Source organism: Panthera leo, chromosome B1 (genome assembly GCF_018350215.1).
Source record: "Panthera leo isolate Ple1 chromosome B1, P.leo_Ple1_pat1.1, whole genome shotgun sequence".
NCBI classification, from domain to species: Eukaryota; Metazoa; Chordata; class Mammalia; order Carnivora; family Felidae; genus Panthera; species Panthera leo.
The window spans coordinates 172,168,301-172,194,635 of NC_056682.1; the positions used below are offsets into that span (position 1 = coordinate 172,168,301).

Below are 26,335 nucleotides of genomic sequence, written 5' to 3' on the forward strand. Positions count from 1 at the left end.
ACCACATGTGAATTGAAAAATACATTGGATGAGACTAATGACAGATTAGACACTACAGAAGAAAAGGCTAATGACCTTGAAATACAGCAGTAGAAACCATCCAATATGAAAAAAAGAAAAAATAACAAAATTATTTGAAGAGCACCAATGCTAGGATAGCTTAATGGGTTCAATATAATTGTGTATTTTTTATTATTTGATTTTATCTAATTTGTTGACTTCTTAGCTACAACTTTGTTATTTTAGTGGTTTTTAGGTTTTGTAGTATACATACAACCTGTTAACAGGCATCTACAAAAGATCTGTAGCTAAAATCATACGTCATGGTCAAGAACAAGATGAAGATACCACTCCCACCATTCCTATTCGACAATGAATTGGAAAAAAAGGCATCCAGATTGGAAAAGAAGTAAAACTACCTTTACTCAGAGATGACATGATCATCTATATAGAAAATCCAGTGGAATTTACAAAAAACTACTAGAACTACTAAGTGAATCTAGCCAGGCTGCAGTATACAGAAATAATACACAAAAATCAGTTGCACTTCTATATGCTACCAATGAACATTCAGAAATTAAAAATTAAAATGTAATACTATGTATTAAAAAATGAAAAATGCTAAAATACAAAAATATGAAATACGTAGGTATTACTCTGATAAAAGGGGTATTGGTACACAGAAAACTTGAAAACACTAAGATAAAGAAAACCTAAATAAATGGAAATATATACCTTGCTCATTGGTGAGTAGAGTTTAAGATGGCAACTGATCTGTAAGTTCAACATGATACCATTAAAATTCCCAGCAGCCTTTTTGTAAAAATTAACAAGCTTATCATAAAATTCAAATGGCGATGCAAAGTACTGAAAATGGCCAAAACAACTTTGAAAAAGAAACACAAAGTTGGAGGGCTAACACTACCTGATTTTAGGACTTATTATAAATTTACAGCAATTAAAACAGCATGATACTCTTATAGACACACAGATCAATGGAATGAGCAATTCCAGAAAAAGACCCACTTATTTATGGATAATTGATTTTTTTAAAAATGTTTATTTATTATTTTTGAGAGAGAGGTGTGGGAGGGGCAGAAAGCAAGTGAGACACAGAATTGGAAACAGGCTCCAGGCTCTGAGCTGTCAGCACAGACCCTGATGCAGGGCTTGAACTCACCAACTATGAGATCATGACCTGAGCTGAAGTTGGCCACTTAACCGACTGAGCTACCCAGGCGCCCCTATGGGACAACTGATTTGTGACAAAAGCACAAAGATGATTCAGTGGAGGAAGGACAGTCTTTTCAACAAATGGCGCTGGAACAATTGGAATATCTATAAACAAAAAATGAACTTTGATCTATACTATACCTTACAGTATAAACAAAAATTAATTCAAAATGGATCGCAGAACTAAATATAAAACATAAAGCTATAAAACTTACAGAAGAAAACATAGTCGAAAAACCTTATGACCTTGGGTTAGGCAAAGATTACTCAGGACACCAAAAGCACAATGCATAAAAAAAAAAAAAAAAAATTCATGTTGGACTTCATCAAAATCAAAACACTTTTCTCTTTGAAAGACACTGGTAAGAGAAAGAAAAGAAAAGACAACTCATGCAATGAGAGAAAACACTTGCAAAGTATATATCTGATAAAGGACTTAAATCCAGAATATATTAAAAAAAAAAAAAAAAAAAAAACCTCTCAAAAATCAATAATAAGAACACAACCCAATTAGGAAATAGCCAAAGAAATTTGAACAGACATTTCACCAAAGATACACACAAAGCAAACAAGCACATGAAAAGATGCTCCACATTAATCCATTAGAGAAATGCAAATTAAAATCACAATGAGATTTCACTTAAGATACACTTAAGAGTGGCTAAAATTAAAAAGACTGATCACGTCAAATGTCAGTGAGGATGTAGAGGAATTGGAATACTCACATACTGTTGATGGGAATGTAAAATGGTACAATCAATTTACAGAACAGACTGTCAGTTTCTTAAAAACTTAAACACACACATGCCATATAATGTAGCCATTCTACTTCTTAGGTATTTATGGAAGAGAAAAGAAAGCATGTGTCCATGCAAAGACTTGAACATGAATGTTTATAGCAGCTTTATTTGTGAAGACCCCATACTGGAAACAATCCAGGCTGGAAACAACCCCAAACTAGAAACAGCCCCAATATCCATCCTTAGGTTCTTGATTAAGCCAATTATAATAAATGCATACTATGAAATACCACTCCAGCAAGAAAAAGGAATCAACAATTGACACACACAGTAGGAAATGAATCTCGAAATAATGGTACTGAATAAAAGAAGGCAGATAGAAAGGAGTACATACTGTATGATTCCATTTACATAAAACTAAAAAACAGAAACTCATTTATAGTGACAGAGAGCAATCAATGTGGTGGGACAAGAAGGAAGAATCATAAAGGGGTGTGAGAAAACTTTTGGGGGTGATGGATGTGTTCACTAGTTTGACTGAGTTGATGGTGTTTCACAGGTATATACAGGTCAAAACTTACCAAATTGTGCTTTAAAATTTTAATGTTTTAATTCATTTTTGAGCCAGAGAGAGACAGAAGAGAGAGAGTATGAGTGGGGAAGGGGCAGTGAGAGAGGGAGACACAGAATCTGAAACAGGCTCCAGGCTCTGAGCTGTCAGCACGGAGACCAATGCGGGGCTCAAACTCATGAACCGCGAGGTCATGACCTGAGCGGAAGTTGGACGCTTAACCGACTAGACCAGCCAGGCGCCCCTCAAATTGTAGCCTTTAAATAGTGCAGCTTGTTGTCTATCAATCATATCTCGATAAAACTTTAAAAAACATGACGTAGTCAGAATCACTCAAGAAAGATTGAGATAAATGCTGACTTAATGTCAGACCACCACACCCTGAATTCTTACTTCAGAATGCCGTGTGGCACAGTGGAAAGAGTGGATTTTACATCAGGAGATACTGTTCACGTTCCACGTCTATCACAAACTTACTAACCTCTTAAAGTTCAGTGTCCTCATCTCTAAAACTTCTCTGCTTATTTTAGAAAACTAATGAGATAAAATAAGTGAGATCGGGGCTTTATAAACTGTCATGTATCATACAAATGTATTATATTTACTATTATTTACCATTTCCCTTGCCACTTTACCTGACACATGAGGCCTACCCTACTGGTGTATATTACTAAAAGGACTGATCATTTTAGGTCAAACTTAAAGTCTCCCTTACGGCAATAGTGTGTTTTAAGACATGCTCTTTTTTAAAGAACAGTTCAATGTGAGAAAATGAAACATTTAAAACAGTGAATTGCTTTTCTAATTAATGTGGAAAACTGCCCTTCCTACCACCTTTACTAAATTATTTTAGAGATTGAACAAGATAACAGATATGATAGGTTTTGAAAAATCTTTGAAACCTATATTTGTACAAATATAAAGTGCTATTACTATGTTTTATGTCCATGTGACTAATGTAGTATTTAGAGGAGTAGGGTACTGGTGGTTCAAAAGACGAGACGGTTAAAGTGGGATTCTCAATACACAATTAATTGTACTATTTATTAAATGCCTACTAAATGTAGGCAGTGAAGATCTAAATGAGGTGGAATGAGGTGTCTTATGTTCATCACCACATTAAATCCTTAAAGGATCCAGATAAGGAAACTGAGGCTTGGAGGGGTTAAGTACCACCTAGCAAGTAATAGAACTGGCATGTGAGCCCAGACTTTCCAGGCTCCAAAGTCTGCTCTTTTTACTCTGCCATCAGAATTGCTTATAATCACAAAAGCACCTTGATAGCAAATCATGCCACCTATTTGCTGTACGTGTCTATCTACTGTATATAACAATATAATGTAACGTATACAATATACATGCATATTACAAAATAACAATTAAAAATTCCCCTATGTTCTGTATCAAAGAAGCCACTACGCACATCTGTGCCATAGATGAGGAAATCACCAGTTAAGGCATGGCATAAAATACGGCACTTATCATCCACTGCCGGGAAGAGTCGAGTCTCACGTTCTTCTTGAGCATCCAGGATTTCACTTTCTATCTAAAATACAAAAGAATAATAGCTTATAGGTGTATTTGACTAAACCTGGCCTGTAACAATCTAGGGAGATAGGAGAGGGTCTTCCTAAGTTCGATTAAATGTTCAGACTACTGAATGTCTACTGAGAAAGACCTCAGACAGGAACCACCTGGCAGGGCAGCATTAAACAACCCCTTTTAGGGGGAGTGGTTTTTGCAGCAGGCCCTGCAGTGGTAATAGCTACTCTCTTTGGTTTCCCAGAAGCAAAGAGGCATGAAATAGATGTAAGAGAGGCCCTTGTTTAGGGACCACATTTGGGACCCAATGTCTTTTGAACAATAGGCTTCGTTTCAAGGATCCCCCCTAGCGACATGCCCAAATACAGAAGTCAATTCATTCCAGGAAGACCAGGCATATAACGTGTCCATCAGTTTTTAATTTCCCACTAGATGCAGTCTACCAACAGGATCTATTTTGCTGCGGCAGTGTTGTGAGTAGCACAGTGGATATTCTGTTGGGTTTCTTGGAAACAGAGCAGGAAAGTTAACTGAACATCTCATGCAGAAGGGGTAAAGAGTTCTGTTAGTCCCTTATGCACACCTGGCTTTCTAGCTTTCTGACCAAAGTTCTTGATAATATGACATTAGGCTGATGATCATCATCATTTAAACTGAGTCATCACTAGTCCTGAGGGCTCTGGGACATCAAAATTATACTTACCAAGTGCAACTGGACTTTGCCTTCAAAAAGTGCAGCAGCATAGTCAGAATGAAGGCAAACACTGGATACCGTCCCCAGATATTCCACATCTTTCAATTTTTTAACAGCTGTAGCAATAAACACACACACACATTAATATATAAATAAAATTACATAAAGATTTGCAAATAATTTTTACATGTGTGTTTTTAAGGGCATTCTGAACCAAAAATTTGTATTTTGGCCGTTCTAAAGACAATCTTAGTTGTCATATAGATTTGCCTTCAGGAATTCCATAGTGGTGCATGTGAAACCAAGTAAGAGAAAATAAAATCACACATAAAACAATGAAAAATTACACTTTCGTGACAATAAGCTTAATGGTGTACTCTATTGGGGGATAATTCTCAGGCTCACTCTACTCCTGAGGGAGATCTGACCCCCAAAGGGGAGAAGAAAAAGCAAGGCTTCCTTCAGGTGCTAATGGTCATTACTTCATGGATAAAAGGAGGGGGAAGGGACCCAACCACTAGCCTACCCAAGAAAGTGCCCAAGAAAGTCATTGTGCAAAGGTGGATCACACGTTACTTCATTTAGTTTTGCTCATGACCCCTTACAAGTAGAAGAATCCTCATTTTCCAGACGAAGCCTTCCAAAACAAGGCTCAGAGGGGTAGATAATTTGTCTACAGTCACCCAGCTACAAGGAGCAGAAGGGGAATTTGAACTCAGGGCCTAATTCTAAAGGTCATACTCTGCCCACTGTATCAATGCTGTGTTCACTGCAAAGGTAAAGGATAAAATCCTTCCAAAAATTATGCCAAGTTTTTAGAGGACTCATATAACCATTTAAGCTAAGAAAGAGGCATCTGAAGACAAAGAGTGAAAGACCTGGTCTTAAAAGAAACTTTCAGCATTTCCCAAATAATAACAGAAATTACATGCTGGTTAAGAAAATGACAACTGGATTGATACTTGCCATTTTCTCCAAGGACATAAAACCAAGCTCGATTATTCATTCCCACGGCCAGGTGATAGAGCCCTACGGCTACAAAGTTGGGTTCCACATCAACAGACACTGTGATTGGCAGCTCCTAGAACACAGAAGAGTAAGAGTAGCAAGTCAACTGCTACAACCGTTTTGGTTTTACTGATAAATAGAATCAAAGTAACACTATTTTCATACTCCTTCTACAGGGTTGGCCACGGTGACTTCAAGGAGAGAGGTGAGATACGCAATCCTTGTGCTGCAGGCACCCCCGAGGATGGGAAGCTTGGTCAGGAAGACGTGCAGTGAGCCCCTCTGGGTAGACAGTGCCAGCAACTGGCCATCATCTGTCCAGGATAAGGTGCCCAACCCTGAAGTAAGTGACAGAATAAAGGAGTAGTCAAGAACAAATAATACTGTTGCGGGCAAACGAATATTTTCATTTAAACTACAGAGACAAAAAAAAAATCTTCAAGTGTTTTCTTTAATGGTCTATACAGACTAAAACTTCACTAAGGACAGGCATGTGAGCATGAGCATTGATTCATTCAGTAGTGGCTCAAAGAGAAAGTATGTCAGAATTGAGATTTTATAACTGAAATTGGGATTAAACTCACTATAAATCTTTAGATGAACGTGGATTTACAGCTTTGTAGAGGAGTAGGTTCTTTTAGGGAAACCTAATGAAGGTTAGAGTTAGGGTTATTTTAGCAAACTCTAATGAAGGGTGTTAATTTTATTCCTCCCACAATGAATGCAAATCATATAATAGTAAACACACTACTCTGTCATTGCAATAAAATGTCACTCTGCTTCAGAAAAACCAGTACCTTTATTTTCATCATCCAGGTTGATTATAGCATACATATCTTTTAATTCTGCCAAGTCATGAATTTTAATGCTGAAAAATGAAAAAATATGTATATAAATATAAGCGTTAAGCAAAATTGTTTCAGTTCATGAAAAAGTGTAGGCTACAGAACAGGTCAGTGTTTTCCAAAGGGGCCTGTATAGGATAATCATTTGGGTCAAGGTAAGAAAATAGAATTTCTATAATTACATTTTACCTTAAAATTTTTTTCTTTGTGGGGTGGTGGTTGTGCCCAGCTGCATTCTCTGATCTATAGTTTTAGGAACAAGGAGGTTTAAGTTGCCCTGAAGAAAACTTTGTGTAGGAAAACTTTCTTCTGAGCAGCATTAATTATTTAAGAAGTAAAAGGTTTCTCTTATCTGTGTGCTCCTCCGACCACCCTAAGTTCTTTCATACAAAGAGAAATGAGGTATAACAGAAAGACCATTTATCTGGAATCACAAGGCATAGGTTGAAAGCTCTGAAAAACTGCAGGCATTTTGGGCACCTGGGTGGTTCTCATGATCTTGCAGTTCGTGAGTTCAAGCCCCGCATTGGGCTCTGTGCTGACAGCTTGGAGCTTGGAGCCTGCTTCGGATTCTGTGTGTGTGTGTGTGTGTCTCTCTCTCAAAGATAAATAAACATTAAAAAAATACTAATGAAAAACTGCAGGCATATTACTTCATAGGGTTACAGAGAAGATAGGTCAGTTCATGCCAATGAAAGTTGCATAGCACAGTGTTGGGACACAATGGTTGTAAGATTTCTTTCCTCTTTGTCTCCTTTCCTCTCTCCTCCCTTCCGCCCTTCTAGGGTTTTCCCTTTATATATATTACTTCCTTGTTTTCATTTAACTTTTTATTTTGATATAATTGTAGATCCACATGCAGTTGTAAGAGAGAATATGGAGATTGTATATACAGAGATTGTCTATACCCTCCACCTTTCCTTACATGTTAATATCTTGAAAATCTACAGGATAATAGTATAGTCAAATAATGACATTGATATAACCTCTTTCAGATGTCCCAGGTTTTACCTGTATTCATTTTGTGTGTGCATGTGTACGTATGCATGTGTTTGTATTTCGTTCCATGCGATTTTATCACACGCGAGATTGCTGAGATCCAGGACCACAGTCAGGATATAGAATAGTTCAATCACAACAAGGATCCTTGTGTTGCCCTTTTATATATGCACTTAACCTCCTTCCTCTCCACTCCAGATGCATTCCTAAGCCCTGGTCACCACTAATCTGTTCTCCATTTCTATAACTTTATCATTTCAACAGGATTACATAAATGGAATCACACAGTATATGACATTTTGTGAATGGCACTTTTCATTCAGCGTACTTCTCTGGAGGTTCACATCAGTTGTTGTGTGTATCAATAGTGTGTTCCTTTTTATGGCTGAGTACTATTCCATGATGTGGATGTACTAGTTTAACCACTCACCCACTGAAGGACATCTGGATGGTTTCTAGTTTTTGACTATTACAAATAAAGCTGCTATAAACATTCATATTCAGGTTTTTCTGTGAATATAAATTTTCATGTGCCTCAGAAAAATGGCCAGGAGTGAAATTCCTGGGTCACACGGTAAGTGCATGTTCAGTTTTTGTTGTTGTTGTTGTTGTCTTAAGAAACTGCCAAACTAGGGCAGCTGGGTGGCTCACTGGGTTGAGCATTTGACATCAGCTCAGGTCGTGATCTCATGGTTCGTGGGTTCAAGCCCTGCATTGGGCTCTGTTCGTGTAGAGCCTGCTTCAGATCCTCTGTCCTCCTCTCTCTGCACCACCCCCACCCATACTCTCTCTCTCTCTCAAAAATGAATAAAATTTTTTAAAAAAAGAAAGAAATTGTGAAACTGTTTTCCAATGTAGCTGTACCATTTTACACTCCTACCAGCAAGGTTTGAGTGATTTAGCTTCTCCTCATCCTTCCCAGCACTTGATGTTATAACTATTTTTAATTTTAGCCATTCTAATAGATGCATAGTAATATCTCATTGTGGTCTGAATTTGCATTTCTGGAATGGCTAATGATGTCAAATATCTTTTCATGTGTTTACCATCTATATATCTTCTTTGCTGAAATGTATGTCTTTTGCTGATTTTCTAATTGGATTGTTTGTTTTTTTTACTTTTGAGTTTTGAGAGGGCCCCTTATGCATTCTAGATACTAGTCCTTTGTTGGATACATGGTTTGTGAATATTCTTTCTCATTGTGCTGTTTATCTTTCATTCTCTTAACAGAATCTTTCATGGGGTAAAATTTTTTTAGTTTTGAGCAAGTCTAATTTTCCAATATTTCCTTATACAGATCATGTTTTTGGTTTTAAAACCAAGAACTCTTTGCCTAGACCTAGACCTAGAAGATTTCCCGTTTTTATCTAAAAATGCTACAGTTTTGCATTTTAAATTTAAATCCATGATCCACTGAATTAACTTTTGATTAAGGTGTGAAGTTTGTTTTCCGGGTTTTTTCCATATGGATATCCAGTTGCTTGGGCACCATTTCTTGGAAAGGCAATTTTAATTCTATTTAATTTTCTACTTTTGCCAAGAATCAGTTGCGCATATTTGTGTGGGTTTATTTCTGGCTTCTCTATGCTGTTCCATTGATCTATGTGTCTTTCCCTCTGACCATACCACATGGTCTTGATTACTGCAGCTATAAAGTGAGCTTTAATACTAGGTAAGATGATTCCTCTCATTTGATTGTTCTCTTCAAAAAAAATTTTTTTTAATGTTGATTTATCTTTGAGAGACAGAGAGAGACACACACACACAGAGCATGAGTGGGGGAAGGGCAGAGAGAGGGAGAGAATCCAAAGCAGGCTCCAGGCTCCAAACTGTCAGTGCAGAGCCTTTTGTGGGGCTTGAACTGACGAACCATGAGATCATGACCTGAGCTGAAGTTGGACACTTAACCAACTGAGCCATCCAGGTGCCCCTTGTTTTTTTTTAAAGATTGCTTTTAGCTATTTTAGGACCTGTGATTTTGCATATATACAATTGGTTCTTAAACAACATGGGGGTTGGGGGTGCCAAACCCTGCACAGTTGAAAATTGGCATATAACGTTTGACTCCCCCAAAAGTTAAATAGCCTACTGTTGACTGGAAGCCCTATCGATAATATAAACAGTCTATTAACACATATTTTGTATGTCATATGCATTATATACTGTATTCTTACAATAATGTAAGCTAGAGAAAAGAAAATGTTATTAAGAAAATCTTAAAGATAAAATACATTTACAGTACTGTATGTATTTTTAAAAATCTGCATGTAGGGGTGCCTGGGTGGTTCAGTTGGTTGAGTGTCCAGCTCTTGACTTCAGCTCAGCTCACGATCTCATTGTTCGTGGGGGTTCAAGACCTACCTGCACTGTCAGTGAGGAACCTGCTTGGGATTCTCTCTCTCTCTCTCTCTCTCTCTCTCTCTCTCTCTCTCTCTCCCTCCCTCCCTCCTTCCCTCCCTCCCTCCCTGCCCTTCCATTTTTTCTCTCTCTCAAAAAAAAAAAAAATAAACTGAAAAATAAATCTGCACATAAGTAGATCCAAGCAGTTCAAACATCTGTTGCTCAAGGATTAACTGTGTTTTAGCATAAACTTGTCTATATCTACAAAAAAACCACCTTGGGATTCTCATATGAATTTTATTAAATCTAAATTTGAAGAGAACTGATATCTTCACTATGTTCAGTCTTCTGACCTATGAACAGTGTGTTTCTCCATTTCTTTGGGTCTCTTGATTTCTTCCAGCATCATATTGGAATTTTCAGCACATAGACCCTGTACATGCTTTGTTAAGTGTAGATCTAAGTACTTCATTTTCTTTGGAGTAAAAAGGACATATTTTTAATTTGGTGTCCATAGGTTTGTTGTCAGTATATAGAAATGTGACTGATTTTTGTGCATTGATCTTGCATCCTGCAGCCATGCAGCGCTCACTCATTAGTTGTAGGCATTCCTTGTTTGTACTCCTTGAGATTTTCTACATACGCAATCATTTCATCTGCAAACAGAGATGGTTTTACTTTTCTCTTTTCAATCTGGATGTAGCTTATTTCTTTTTCTTGTCTTAAACTGCAGTGGCTAGAACTTCTAATATTAGGTTGCATTAGAGTAGTGGGAGTGGAGAGCCTTGCCTTGTTCCCAATCTCAGGAGGCAAGCACTCAGTCTTTCACCATGAAAGATGATGTTAGGCTTTTTAGTAGACATTCTTTATCAAGTTGAGGTAATTCCCCCCCATCCCTAACTTACTGAGAATTCTTATCATGAATGGGTGTTAGATCTTATGAAATATTTTTGTGTGTCAACTGATGTGATCGTATGGTTTTTCTTCAGCTGCAGATATAGTAACTTCATTGAATTATGAATGTCGATAAGGCTTGCATACTTGGAATACATCCCACTTGGTCATGAAGTATAATTCTTTTTATATATTGCTGACTTCAGTTTGTTAAATTTTGTTGAAGATTTTTTGTCCAAGTTCATGAGAGATTGGTCTCTAGTTTTCTTTTTCTTTCTTTTCTTCCTTCCTTCCTTTCTTTCTTTTTCTTTGTATAGTTTGATTTTGGTGTAAGGCCTTATAAAATAAGGTGAGAAGTGTTCCCTCCTCTTTTATTTTCTGAGGAGATTTTGTAAAATTGGTGTTAATTCTTTTTTAAAAAGAATTTGGTAGAATCCTCCAGTGAAACCATCTGAACCTGGAGATTTTTCAGGAGGCTTAAATTATTCAATTTCTTTAAAAGTTACAGGACTAATTCAGATTATCTGTTTCATCTGGGTTGAGTTTTGGTAGTGGTTTTTGAAGGATTTTTCCAGTCTTCTAATTTGTCAAATTTCTGAGTTGTCTGTAGTATTCCTCTATAGTTCTGAAGTTGTAGTATTCCTTTATTAGCCTTTTAATGGCTTCCAGATCTGTAGCGATATTCCCGTTTCATTCTTGATATTGGTGATTTGTATCTTTATTTCTGTCATTCTTGCTAGAAGCTGATCAATTTTTTATCATTTTAAAAAAAAAACACCTTTTTGTTTTTTCCAATTCTATTTTCAATGTCATCAGTTTCTGCTCTTTATTATTTTATTCCTTCTGCTTTGCCTTTTGTTTGATCTTCTTTTTCTAGTTTCTTCAAGTAGGAATTTAGATTATTGATTAGAGATTTCAGTTCTATGTATTTTTAAATTTTCTCTAGGATATACTCATGATTTATTTGGAGTAGGTTAATTTCCAAGTGTTCATAGAAGTTCCTGTTGTTTTTCTATTATTCATTTCAAGTGTGGTTATATTATAGCCAAGGAACACATTTTGTAGGACTTCAATTTAAATTTCTTGAGGTTTTGTGGGCACCAGGGTGGCTCAGTTGGTTGAGTGGTCAACTCTTGATTTCAGCTCAGGTCAGGATCTCAGGGTAATGGGATTGAGCCCTATGTCAGACTCTGCTAAGCATGGAGCGTGCTAGAGATTCTCTCCGCCTCCACACGCTCCCCCACCCACTCTCTTGCTCTCACTCTCTAAAACAAAATAAAAATAAATTTGTTGAGGTTTCATGGTCCAGGATATGGACTATCTTGGTGCATGTTCCATGGGTGCATAGAAAAAACATATATTCCATTGTTGGTGTAATGTCCAACAGATGTATGTTAAGTCTAGTTGGTTTACTGTGCTGTCCAAATCTATGAAGAGTTTAGCTAAGCTACTCCATGGTGCTGCTGCCTCAGCATCCATTCTGTTTGGCCAAATGGCCTTAAATTGACACCCCTCCCTCCTTCTTATAAGTGCATGCCCTAGGTAGCAGCCCAGAGTCACAAGCAAACGTAAGTTCTGGATGTGACTTCCCCAAAAGCCCTTGTGATCAACAGTCTCCCCTGCCTCCTACCACCTGTGTGCCTTATGTTCCCCTAGGATAAGATCTCTGGGGCTTACCCCACTCTTTTGGTTAGAGTTGACCAATTTGGACTTAGCCTGGGAAACCTAAAGCAGTTTATTCATGAACCCTATTTTTTCCATGAACCCTATTAACAGCACATGCCCCTGGTTGTCTCTTTTTGTCTGAACTGTGCCTTGAACTCTCCGTGAGACCCCTCAAGACAGGCCAGGTATTTCCTCCTGGACCTGTGAATAGTGAATTTCTCCATTTCAGTTCTTCTTGTTGTGTATTGTTGAACGGCAGCTCATGATCTGACACTGTGCTCTACTTAATAAGTGTCAATTTGATACTTTTAATTCCTTGTTGAACTTCTAATTGTTCCATACATTACTGAAAGTGGGACCCTGAGGACTTCAACTATTATTGTTGTCTATTTCTCCTTTTAATTCTGCCAGTTTTTACTTCATCTATTTTGAGGCTCTGTTGCTAGGTGCGTGCTCATTGAGCATTGTTATATCTAATCAATATGCAGTCTCTCTCCCCATCCCTGTAATTTTCTTTGCTCTTTGTTTGATACCCAGACAGACACCTAGCTTTCTTTTGGTTAGCACTTGATCTTTTTCCATCCTTTCACTTTTACCTGGTTATTTCATTACATGATTATGTTGAAGTGAGTTACTTACAACATATAATAGGGTCATTTAAGAATTCTAATAGTCTATGTCTAATAGCATTGTCATTTACACATTTAACATAGTTAATTGATCTGTGTGAACTTAAATCTACTGTTTTGTTTTTTGTTTGTCCCTTTGTTCCTGTTTGTCCTTTCTTGCCACTTTTAGATTTGAACATTTTTCAGTATTCCATTTTAATTTACCTATTGTGTTTTTGTATATATCTCTGCCTGTTTTTTAGTGGTTGCTCTAGATTATAGCATACATATTTAATTTCACAGTCTCTTTAGAATCAGTATTTCACCACTTCAAATAATGTAGAAATCCCATATAACTTTAACCTCTTCCCTTTATGTTGGGGTTGTCTTATGTACTGCATCTTAATATGCTGAACATACTACCAGACAATATGATAATTTTGCTTTCAACAGCACGTATGTTAAAGGTCTCAAAAAAAAATGATCTATTGTATTTACCATTTCTGTCGTTCTTCCTTCATTCTTGATGTTCTGAATCCTCTGCTGTCATCTGTTCTGTCCCATCTGAAGAACTTCCTTCAGCAATTCTTCTAGAGCAGGTCTGCTAGCAATAAATTCCCTTCATTTTTCCTCACCTGAGAATGTTTCCATTTCACTTCATTACTGACAGATATTTTCACTGGGTAATGAATTTCAGCTGACTGTTCTTTTCTCTCAGCCCTTTAGGAAGCTGTGATGCTTCCTTCTGGCCTCCATGACTTATGGTGAGAAATCCACTGTCATTTAAAATGCTGTTTTTTTCTCTTTAGTTTTTAGCAGTTTATAATGTTATCTGAGCTAGGTTTTTTTGGACTTATTTGGACAATTTTTATAAAGGTACTATCTTTACCTCCATCCTCTTGGCACTGGCATCTTTTGATTGCCTTTTCCAAGCAAGTTGAAACTTTCTTGATTCTTTGTATGTCAGGCAACTTTGAGTTCTATTTTGGACATTCTGAATATTATGTTTGAGACTCTTGCACTTTGTCTAAGTCCCATAGAGAAGGCTAATTTTTTTTTTTTTTTTCTAAAGCAGGCAACCAATCCAGTTGGGTTCAGGCCACGAGTATCAACCAGGCTTTTGTGGGTTGTGGTTTCAACATCAGTTCCATTTTCAAAGGCTTTGCAGTCATATTCGGATATGTTCCTGTATGGCCCACTCTGTGGCCCAGAGGACTTGCATTACGATCTTTTAGTTCAGTTCTCAAAGTCTTTGGTATGTTTAGGATGAGATACACATGTATAGCTCAGGAGTGAACCTAGGAGCTCATAAATATCTTTAGATGCTTGCTTTCCAGAGCTCCTCCCTCTCTAGGATCTCCCTGGTATGTTGTGATTCCCTGGGGATCCCTTTTTTGGTCTTCCAGCAGTAAAGTTTGGGCTCTAGTTACCCTGCAGGGTCTTGTCCTTCCCACAACTGAACCCATACTGCCACCAAGCAGTGGGAGGGCAGGGAGAAAAGTAAGCAGCAGGGTTTACCCCACTTTCCTGGGACCACAGCCCCTGTAACTGGAGGAAGGTTACCCTCTGTCAGAGCTGTAGGCATCTGAGGGTCCTTCTTGCCGGAGCTGTTGCTGCCACTGCAGGTTGCTTGGTGGCCAGGGCATGAAAGAAGAAAGAAAGAAAAAGAAAGGAAACTGGGAAATTTCCCCAACTGTCTCCGAGCATAAGTAGAGTTCTCTTTCCTGCAATGTGAGCCAGAACCAGAGGACTCCTCTCAGAGCTCTCTCATTTAAGTTCTGGTTTCTACTTCTGGATTTTGGCTGCCTTCAGTCCTGAGAGATTGGAAGACGAATGGGAGACTCATTACTGGTTCAGTGGTACTTCAAATTCTGGTCTTCTTCAATATGCCTACTATTTACTTTTTAAAGTCCTTAAATAGCTGCTCCATGCATTCTGCCCAGGTTTTTTTTTTTTTTCTTCAATATATGAAATTTATTGTCAAACTGGTTTCCATACAACACCCAGTGCTCATCCCAAAAGGTGCCCTCCTCAATACCCATCACACACCCTCAGTTTGTTCTCAGTTTTTAAGAGTCTCTTATGCTTTGGCTCTCCCTCCCTCCCACCCCCCATCAACCCACAGTTTGTTCTCAGTTTTTAAGAGTCTCTTATGCTTTGGCTCTTTCCCACTCTAACCTCTTTATTTTTTTCTTCCCCTCACCCATGGGTTTCTGTTAAGTTTCTCAGGATCCACACAAGAGTGAAAGCATATGGTATCTGTCTTTCTCTGTATGGCTTATTTCACTTAGCATAACACTCTCCAGTTCCATCCACGTTGCTACAAAGGTCTGCCCAGGGTTTATAGCTGTATTCAGTGAGAGAGACAGATGGAATGTGCTTACTTCATATTACCTGGAATTACCTATTTTAAGATGGATTTTCAAGCATACTCAATTTTAGGTGTTGTATTTAGTTTACATCTAGTATTTATTTTAGGTTTTGCCCTGAGTGTTAACAGCAGAAGCAGTCTTAGAAATTTTCAATTGCAAACAGGTTTTAGGAGTGCAAGAAAGTATGGTGGATAGAGTCATATTAGCCATCAAAGTCTTGTTGAATATCTTCAGTATTCCTTACATAAGCTTTCCTGGGAAAATGTGAATATAACTTACCAGGTATCACCACATGTAGCAGCTTTATTAAGCGTCTGTGATACTGCAATACTGGTTAGACTATCTTTGTGGTCACGAGCCTGAAATATCTCTTGCCCAATCTCTCTAATATGAGTGGAGATGACCACAAAAATTCCACGTGAAAAGCCAATCATGATGTAGCCATCACCATACCTATAGCAACAAAGGCAACAATACATTAAAAGGATGATTAACTATCATTTGCAATAAAGTAAATAAGCAAGTGCCTTAAAACTAAAGAACTACAGAATCCAATTTATCAAGGGCCACATAATATGCTAGGTAGTTTCACATATTTAATTTTTTTTTAATGTTCATTTCTGACAGAGAAAGAGAGAGAGAAAGAGTGAGTGAGTATGAGCGGGAGAGGGACAGAGAGAGGAGGAGACATAGAATCCAAAGCAGGCTCCAGGCTCTGAGCTGTCAGCACAGAGACTGTTGTGGGGCTCAAACTCATGAACCATGAGATCGTGATCTGAGCTGAAGTTGGCCACTTAATTGACTGAACCACCCAAGTACCCCAAGTTTCACATATTAAATCATAGTTTACAATCCAGAAAATGTTACATATAGAAGTGAAAATGCTAAGGTAAAAATGAAATATATTAGTAAGGAAAAACACACAGATATCTTTTGGTAATAAGCTTTTTTTACATACCACCTATAGCAGACAATGTTACCATAGCGCTGCTGAAATTCCAGATCAATTGGACTATCTGGTTCATTCAGATTATAAAGAAACAAAGTTTTCTTGCCAACCACCACACTGATCTGCCAGAAAAGATTAAGAGATCGTGCAAATGAATTACTCAGTACTTCGTGAAGACCAATAAGGAAATTCAAATAGCTAAATCTAATTTATGCAAACAATGAGCCAGGTTTACATTAAATGTTGTAACTAATAAGATAACAACGTGATTTAAAAAAATACATTGTAATATATAGTCTGGGAAGGGTCCTTGGCTTTACACACATCCAACATACCCTTTGAAAAGTACATTAAAATAGCTGGGTGTTACTTTATTTTATTTAAAAAAATTAAAAAAGAAAATTTTTTTTTAGCCTTTATTTATTATTGAGAGAGAGAGAGAGCGTGAGCAGGGGAGGGGCAGAGGGAGACACAGAATCTGAAGCAGGTTCCAGGCTCTGAGCTGTCAGCACAGAGCCTGACACGGGGCTCAAACTCACAAACTGTGAGATCATGACCTGAGCCGAAGTTGGATGCCTAACTGACGGAGCCACCCAGGCGCCCCTAAAAAAATTTTTTTAATGTTTTATTATTTATTTTTGAGGGAGAGAGAGAGAGAGAGACCAGAGGAGGGGCTGAGAGAGAGGGAGACACAGAATCTGAAGCAGGCTCCAGGCTCCAAGATGTCAGCACAGAGCCTGACATGGGGCTTGAACTCACGAGCTGTGAGATCATGACCTGAGCCAAAGTTGGATGCTTAACCAACTGAGCCACCCAGGTGCCCTTGGGTGGGCTAACTTTTTAAAATTCTCTACACCTCTCATTAGAGTTCTGTGCAATACAGGACTGTAAGTCTGACAAAGTTCCACTGAAACTGAATTCATATCCAGAGTATAGAGAGTTTTCCATCCTAAGAGGACATTCTGATTTTGAGCCACATTGTGTGGGTAATTGAGCTCAATTTTTTATATCATCATTCTTTCCGTCACCTGCAGGTCACTGGTCAATGTAGCTAGACTAGTGTCCCTCCATTACTCACACAGTCAATATTTGATTGTAATTTTCAGTGCAGGGTTAACCTGTGTGAGGGATGGGAAGGAGTGTATTACTTATTTGGGCTCATTAAGAGTGATGGATTTATATAAAAAGAGAAACACTGATATATTTCCTTGATTCTACCAATTATAAGTCACTATCAATTAAATAGCTTTTTAAGAAATGGGATCATTTAATTTAAATATATTTGTATTAATTGTGAAAATCATCTGGATTTCAGAATATTAAATTGTGGCAGGGAAAATGCATCTAAGCTATTAACAAAATAAAAAGTACAATTTCCAGAGCTCTGGTCACCATCTCCAATAGCATGAAAAAAAAAAAAAAATGATATAGAAATCAAGACTTCTATTTGTGAAGGCGCCCTCCCTGTTTTTACTACCACAAGAATCGGAAGAGCAACACCCACTGCATCAGGAAGATGCCTTCATCTGCTGTGACACCAGGTAGCTAGATGTTGCCAGCAGCAGCAAAAGCAACTTACATGCCTAAGAGACTGGAGCTTACACTGATTTAATAAATGACAGACCATAATTTATCACTATACATTCTGATCCATCCTAGAAAAGGAGAAAATATAGTCTACAAAAGTATCAAAATAACTTGGGCATGGATTTGACTTAGAATTCTTTAAAAAAATTTTTTTAACATTATTTTTGAAAAAGAGAGAGAGAGAGAGAGAGAAAGAAAGAGAGACTGCGTGCACACAAGTGGGGGAGGGGCAGAGAGAGGAGACACAGAATCCAAAGCAGGCTCCAGGCTCTGATCTGTCAGTATAGAGCCTGGTGTGGGGCTTGAAACCACGAACTGCGAGATCATGACCTGAGCTGAAGTTGGACACTAAACCGACTGAGCCCCCCCAGTGCCCTGGTTTAGCATTCTTACTGTGCTTTCAGCAGCAGACATTCGATCATCAGTCTTCATCATGGAAAACTGCATGTCGCTAGGCTCTGATCTCACTGATGTCTGCAGGGATAGAAATGTTATCACTATGAACAAATGCAACACTTAAATTCATTCTGAATATTAATAGAACAGGTAACTTGCTTTCACTTCTGTTATACCTGAAAATCCCACCGTGATAAACCTCTAGAAATTCTGGATGAAACGGAACACATATCTTATCAAATAGATACATTAAGCTTGAAAGAAGGTAAGGAAAATTTCCAGGGACAGTAAGCAAAGATCAAACCATAAACCAAAGTATGTGTGCAACTATCCAGAGCAGTTGGTAAGGAGATAATAAAGAAGCCCATTTGATTTGGGCTGAGCTTTGAGTCAGAAGAAATGCCGAAAACATTCTTTTCAAATCAAACGTTCCTTCCTATCCTCATTATGATCTGAAGTTCAAATTTATACTTTGAGTGGTCTAGAAACTCCTTGGAGTGTTTATCAAAAGCACATCCAAAGCCTCTTCCAAAGCTGCAAAAAAATTTCCACAGACAAGCCCTGCTGAAGATGAGCTCACAATTCAAAATGAGAAAAGTCACAAAGAAATAATGCATCAAGAGCAAAAGTCAGCAGATCTAAAAATAACAGAATTCTCAGAGAGAGATCATAAAGTAATGCTTTAAAATGACTAAACACATAAAAAGACTCATAAGTATGACAAGAGACTTTTTCTTTATAATTTTAGAGAGAGAGAGAGTGGTGGAGAGGGGCAGAGGGAGAGGGATAGCATCGTAAGCAGGCTCCAATGCTCAGTGTAGAGCTTGATGCAAGGCTTGATCCCACAACTCTGGGATCACGACCTGAACTGAAATTAAGAGTCAGATGCTCAACCAACTGGGCCACCTAGGCACCCTGACAAGAGACTTAAAAAAAAAAAAAAAAATCCTGTCAGATTTTTAAGAGAACTACAAAGTACTTTTCTTTTTTAATTAAAAATACAGCTGACCCTTGAATAACATGGAGGTCAGGGTAGCCGAGCCCCTGCACAGTTCAAAATTGGCATAAAATGTTGATTCCCCAAAACTTAACTACTAATAGCCTACTGCTGACTGGAAGCCTTACTAATAACATAAACAATTAATACATGGTTTGCATGTTATGTATATTAAATACTGTATTCTTACAATAAAATAAACTGGAGAAAAGAAAACGTTATTAAGAAAATCATGGGGTGCCTGAGTGGCTCAGTCAGTTGAGCATCTGACTCTTGATTTCAGCTCAGGTCACGATCCTAGGGTCGGGGGATTGAGACTCACGTCAGGCTCCACGCTGAGCATGGAGCCTGCTTGAGATTCTCTCTCTCTCCCTCTGTCCCTCTTCCCCATTCACTTTATCTCCAAAAAAAGAAAAAAAGAAAGTCATAAGAGAAAATACATTTATGGTGCTGCACTATATTTATTGAAAAAAAATCCGCATATAAGTAAATCTGCACCGTTCAAACCCATGTTGTTGAGGGATCAACTGTATACTTGACATACAATATCCTATTACTTCTAGGTAAACATCATAGTAGTTCAATATTTATATATTTTACAAAATTATCCCCATAAGTCTAGTACTATCTCACCATACAAAATTATTACGATATTACTGACTATATTCCCTATGCTATATATCATACCTCCATGACTTATTTTGCAACTGGAAATTTGTACCTCTTAATCCTATTAATGCCTATTTTGCTCTAAAGTACTTATTAAAAATGAAAAGAAGAATCACTAAAATAAAAAAACTCAAATTTGACCAAATTTCAAGAGTAAGTGAACTGATTTGATGAAATTATCCAGAAGTTGTAGTGACAAAAAGATATTACGAAAGAGAGTTAAAGAGATAGGAGGTCCTACATATGTCTAACTGACACCGCAGAAGGACAGAATAGAAAGAGCAAGAGGTAATACCCAAGAGATAATGACTAAGAATTTTCCAGAATTGATGAAAGACAGCAATTTTCAGATTCAAGAAATAAGACAAGTCCTTAACAGGACAAAGAAAAATAAAAGTACACAAGTAACACTAGAGTGATCTTCAGAATAAAGTCAAAATAATTCAGAGACAGTACCAAATAAAGCAATGCTTTTAATGTATGCTTTGCTTACCACAGGACAACTTAAGTAGTATGTCTGATTCTGGAAGCATATATCTTAAAGATCAGAAATGGGAAATGTATGCAGATAATGGCTGAATATAGCGACTTCCTGGGATGCTATGTAGCAAAACATTGTAAGACCATGTCTTCATTCAGTGTTGATGTCTGATATGGATACAAAAGTGTGGAGCTAAAGCATTTGAACTGTATTATCATTCTAATTCAAAAGGGTACCAAAATAGAATGCTCAAAATTTTAGGTTTCTAGGAAATATCTTTTACACTAGTTAATCTTTCTTAAGAACCACTTTAATCATGCTATGGTTCTGCTCAACATGGTTGAGTTACTTCTGCTTAACTTTCAGAGCTTTCCAGATACAGGAACCAACTTTCTTCTTCAGCCTTATTTTCTATAAATTTTCAATCAAAGCCCACATCTTCAGTCAAGCCAATCTTGAACGAGCCATAAACAAGCTTCAAGTTTTTCTTCTTATCTTTGTTCTTGCTGCTTTGCGTGGGTTGAATGACAGACTGCTAAATGTCTTATGGTATCCACTAAAACAAGTTTCAGTGGGGCACACGATCGATGATCTACAGAGACTAAATTTGTAGCTTCCCTGGCAGCAGTATGGCGTGACTATATGATTAGGTTCTAGTGATATGAATGGAAATAATAAATGCATCTTCCAGAATAGGTCCTTTAAATGTTTCTTGCACTCCACTTCTCTTTCTCCCTTCCCTGGGGTGGAAATACAGATCTGGTGCTGTTAACTATGCATATGAAGACAAAACATCCTAGCAAATAGCAGAGCAGTAAGATGGAAGCAAGGAACCTGGGACTATGTACAGCCTTGTGAAGCAGACATGCAGAGATGATCTGCCTACCTCTCTCTGTTATATGAGAAAGAAAAAGAAGAAAAACCATCCAAACTACCATATTCTTAGAGCCCTTGTAATTTTGTTTTTTTTTTCAATATATGAAATTTATTGTCAAATTGGTTTCCATACAACACCCAGTGCTCATCCCAAAAGGTGCCCTCCTCAATACCCATCACTCACCCTCCCCTCCCTCCCACCCCCCATCAACCCTCAGTTTGTTCTCAGTTTTTAAGAGTCTCTTATGCTTTGGCTCTCTCCCACTCTAACCTCTTTTTTTTTCCTTCCCCTCCCACATGGGTTTCTGTTAAGTTTCTCAGGATCCACACAAGAGTGAAAACATATGGCATCTGTCCTTCTTTGTATGGCTTATTTCACTTAGCATCACACTCTCTAGTTCCATCCACGTTGCTACGAAGGGCCATATTTCATTCTTTCTCATTGCCACGTAGTACTCCATTGTGTATATAAACCACAATTTCTTTACCCATTCATCAGTTGATGGATATTTAGGCTCTTTCCATAATTTGGCTATTGTTGAGAGTGCTGCTATAAACATTGGGGTACAAGTGCCCCTATGCATCAGTACTCCTGTATCCCTTGGGTAAATTCCTAGCAGTGTTATTGCTGGGTCATAGGGTAGGTCTATTTTTAATGAAGCCCTTGTAATTTTGGATCTCTCTGTTACAAGTTCATCCTATACCTTGATTTATTCAGATCATCTGTCTTTTAAAGATTCCTAATTCAGCTTTCCTTGATCTCCTCCATTTCACATATATAAGACTTGTAAGCTATACCACAAAACTGGCAATTGCATAAGGCTGTATTTTATCGTAATTAGTTCTGTCTTCTTGAGAGTAGGGTCCCATGGTTCACAGCTTTTAAGATGATCCACAATGATCCCCACCTCCTGGTTTCTTTGTGTAATCCCCATCCCTACCCCTTGAAGTGTGGGCTGGACCCAGGGACTTACTTCTACATAACAGAATATGGCAAAAATGATTTTGAGATCAGGTTATTTATTAAGAGATTGTGGCTTAAGTTTCAAATGGCTGCTCACAATCTATTACCACCTGCTATGTTATGAGGCACTCTACAGAGAGATCCATGTGCATGGTAATTAGGTAGGTTTCTAATCAATGGCCAGAGAGGAACTGAGGCTCTGAGCCTAACTACCTGTAAGGAACTGAACTCTTGTCAACAACCATGTGACTGAGAGTGGAAACAGATTTTTTTCCCAGTCAAGCCTTCAGATGAGACTCCAACCTTGACCAATAAAATGCAGCCTTTTAAGACCTTAATGCAGCTAGGTGCACCTGCATTGCTCACCCACAAAAACTATAAAACAATAAATGTATATTGTTTTAAACTGCTAGGTTTTGAGAGCAATTTGTTATGTAGCAATAGAGAACATAGGGTCATATTTCATATTTCTTCTAAAGTACATAGCACAGTGCCACATACCTGGTGGGCATTTAAAGAATTTGCTAGTTAATATTGCCCCAGCAATACTAAATCATAGGCCAAGTGGTCCAAAGTATAATTTACCCACTGGTGAGATTATGTAGTAGCTCTTGGTAATACAAATTCCCTTAAGGAGGAGCCACTGAGGATCTAATCAATTTGATTAGATCAAATTTGTGGAATCACAAATTTGTGATTTCACAAATCAATTTGTGAAATTTGAACAGCGGTTAACTTTAATCCTAAAATTAAATTTAAAATTTAATTAGGGTCAGTTTGGAAGCAATTTAACATATCAGTTAAAGTTAAATTAACATATCAGGCAGACCAGAATCCAAGTTTAGTTATTCACATTTATATTATAAACATACATATATAAAGTAAGGGTTATCTCACAAATGGACAGACGGAGTATAACCACAGAGCCGATAACCCATGCTAATACTCGATAATGGAAAATGTACAAAGGAAAATATTTGGATAAAGTAGTCCTATGAAGAAAAGTGTACTAATACATAAAAAGAAAAGCTTTTGTTGTTTAGAATATGAAGTTATTGTATGCATATCTCACGTAGAGATTTAAAAATTGTACAGATTAGCTTGGTAGACAAACTTCATTTCAGGGAAATTCTGAATATATTGGACCAAGGATGTTACTGTATTACCTGTCTTATCGTGTCACCTTCCTGATTGCTAACTGTAATCATTTTATCTTCACCACCTAAAGCAAGCAGATTTTCTGCATTCCAACATCCACATGTGATTCTCTTAGTATGTTTTCCTGAAAAAGAGATGATTTTTGTACAGACACATGGGTTTCTCAAAAAAAAATTAAAAGATCTGTGATGTCTAATCTGAACATTTAGGTAATATGACATGGATATTAAACAAAGAATGTTAAACCTCATCAAAGCAGTTAGTGTCTAAGCAACCTTATTTAAAAGTTTATTACCAAGTTACAAATCAATATAACAGCATAGAAGAGCAATAATGCTTTTTTTTTTTTTTTAACTGTTTAGGTGGATATTCTGCTACTTGATAAGTTTGTTTGCTTACCATGTAGCTAACCCTGTAACGATGTCTCTAAGAGAGGCAAACCACACGGCACTCGAGTTATCTTTACTATACTCAGCTTTACAGGGTGGTAGACCCTTGGTATAAACAGATTCAACATTCACATTTTTGACTATTCATGAAAAATTCGAGGGCCATTAGATTTGTGATAATACTGAGGTGCAAATCTGAATATGTCCTAGTGAGACTTGTGTTAAGAACGGAGTCACTTAACTAGTAAGGGATATTAGATAGAACCACTATGTATCAGGAAACTTTTTTGCTGAGGAATCTAGCCAGTGCAAAAACTGTATTTGGGGAGGCATAGAATTACATACTTGACACTGTGAGATTTATTGAAGGTCCTAGCATAAATCCTTGAGTCTCAAGATTAATTCTACAATGAGAAATAGAATGGTTAAGTATACATACTCTGGAGCCAGACTGCCTAGATTTGAAACTTGGCTCCACCACTTACTGTGAGCTACTTAACATTTCTATTCCTTAGTCGCATACCCATAAATTGGGGATAACAGTAGGGCCAATCTCACAGAGCTGAGGATCAAATGAGTTCAAGCACTTAGAAGAGTGCCAGGCATAAAGAAAGTGCCATATAAGTTTAGCTATTTTGGCTGCTTTTGAGAGCAGAGACCACACCATTCTTTCCACCCCTTACAGAACTTAATACAGTACCTATGCAGGAAATAAGTTCTAAGTAAGTAGTTATTAAGTGAGTACAATCTGAGGCAGGAGTATGCCAGGTATGTTAGAGGCTCAGCAAGGAGGACAGTGTGGCTGGAGCAGAGGAAGTGAGAAGATGAGATGAAATCAGAGAGTTTGCAAGCACCAGGTCATGCAGGCCTTGGCTGGCCATTGTGAGGACTCTGGCTTTGACTCTGGGTCAGATGGAGGACCACTGGAAAGGTCTGAGAAGAAGGCTCACTCTGGCCCCTAGTTGAGAATATTCGATAGTGGGGCAAGAGTTGAAGCAGGGAAACAAGTTAAGAGATTGCAGAAATTCCGTGGAAGATGTTTGAGGCTCACACACAGCAGAACAGGACAGGTGGTGAGAAGAGGCTGGATTATGGAGATATCTGAAGATAATCCTGTAAGATTTTCTGGCAAATTAGATATGGAGGGTATGAGAAAGAGGAAGAGTCAAGACTAAGGGTTAGCCTGAAGATCTAAAATGAGATGTCACCAATGGTGAGAGGGACAGCTGTGTGTCCAAAGGGTTTTAAAGATATTAAATTTGAAGAATTTATTAGATATCTCATCAGAGATGCTGAGTAAGCAGTTGGATATAGGAGTCTACAAATTGGAAGAGATAAACATGGGAGTCGTCAGGATACAGATGACATTGCCAATCAGGAGGCCAGAGCACAAAAGTGAAGGGGGCATTCAGAGAAGACACTGAGATGTAGTAGAGTTTTCTGATTAGAAATTAAGGGATTTGGGTGCTACACTGGAACTGGTCCCAGAGAGATGGGCATTAGGAGGGAAAAAAGAGTGCACAAAGAGAGGTGGGAAAATCTCAAAGAAAAACTCCTTTCTATACCCGAGAAAGGGAGAAGAACATCTCTCCCTCCTCCTTCCTGTACACCTCAAGGCCTCTTTGTTTGCAGTGCTCAGAACTCAGGCTGGCCTTAACATCAAGAACAGTTAACATGTTTTATGTGCCTACTTAAAGTGTTCTGGGCACTTTACATGTACTGACTGATGTAATTATACTGACTCACAGATGCTCTAGTATGGTAACTGGGGTCTGAACCATGTTATTGAGAGGTTTGCAACATTTAATTAAACTGTAGTAAATGAATTTCATGTATATAAGAACCATGCAATGAGAAAACTGCCCGTGTCTAGTCTAGTTGAGGAAATAAATCAGTGTGAGATGAAACGTGGTAACAGATTTAGTTACTGTGAAATGTTGACAGATCATGCTACCATGCGGCAGCTACCTGGAGTGGAAAAGCTTGGATTTAGGAAAGTGAGTTATTTAAAAGGAAAAAAGGCAGTCACAAATCATAGCCAACTCTGAAAGAGGCAGCTATTATATATTTAGCTAAAGATACAAAATTAACTTGAATCTCCTTAGGCCCATTTTTCACAGTTAATAAATGACTGAGAACAGACTCAGTATTCATATTAAATACGAAGATCACATATAAAATCATGAACATATGACAAATGCCTGACACAAAATAATCATGCTTTGATGAATTATTTTCTTATACATCAAGTGTCAAAATTTCTGGGGCCTGTAAATTAATTGGCAGGATATTCTTACAGATGAACTGGGATACAAAAAATGCCTAACTGAAGTCAAATAGACAATTTGCATGGTGAAA

General features: G+C 37.7%; 1 protein-coding gene across 2 annotated transcripts in view; it reads right to left on the reverse strand.

Annotated features, from left to right (window-relative positions):
- The window catches only part of WDR19 (WD repeat domain 19), a 113,770-nt gene that overhangs the window by 69,658 nt on the left and 17,777 nt on the right, over nucleotides 1-26,335 (reverse strand). For both annotated transcript variants that reach the window (XM_042936595.1, XM_042936593.1), the window contains exons 6-14: nucleotides 23,597-23,712; nucleotides 18,441-18,521; nucleotides 16,470-16,582; nucleotides 15,791-15,964; nucleotides 6,586-6,656; nucleotides 5,954-6,126; nucleotides 5,747-5,861; nucleotides 4,790-4,896; nucleotides 3,968-4,090 (exon numbers count right to left, since the gene is read on the reverse strand). In XM_042936595.1, the coding sequence (XP_042792529.1) occupies nucleotides 3,968-4,090; nucleotides 4,790-4,896; nucleotides 5,747-5,861; nucleotides 5,954-6,126; nucleotides 6,586-6,656; nucleotides 15,791-15,964; nucleotides 16,470-16,582; nucleotides 18,441-18,521; nucleotides 23,597-23,712 (1,073 nt within the window). The remainder of the gene's footprint in view (nucleotides 1-3,967; nucleotides 4,091-4,789; nucleotides 4,897-5,746; nucleotides 5,862-5,953; nucleotides 6,127-6,585; nucleotides 6,657-15,790; nucleotides 15,965-16,469; nucleotides 16,583-18,440; nucleotides 18,522-23,596; nucleotides 23,713-26,335) is intronic.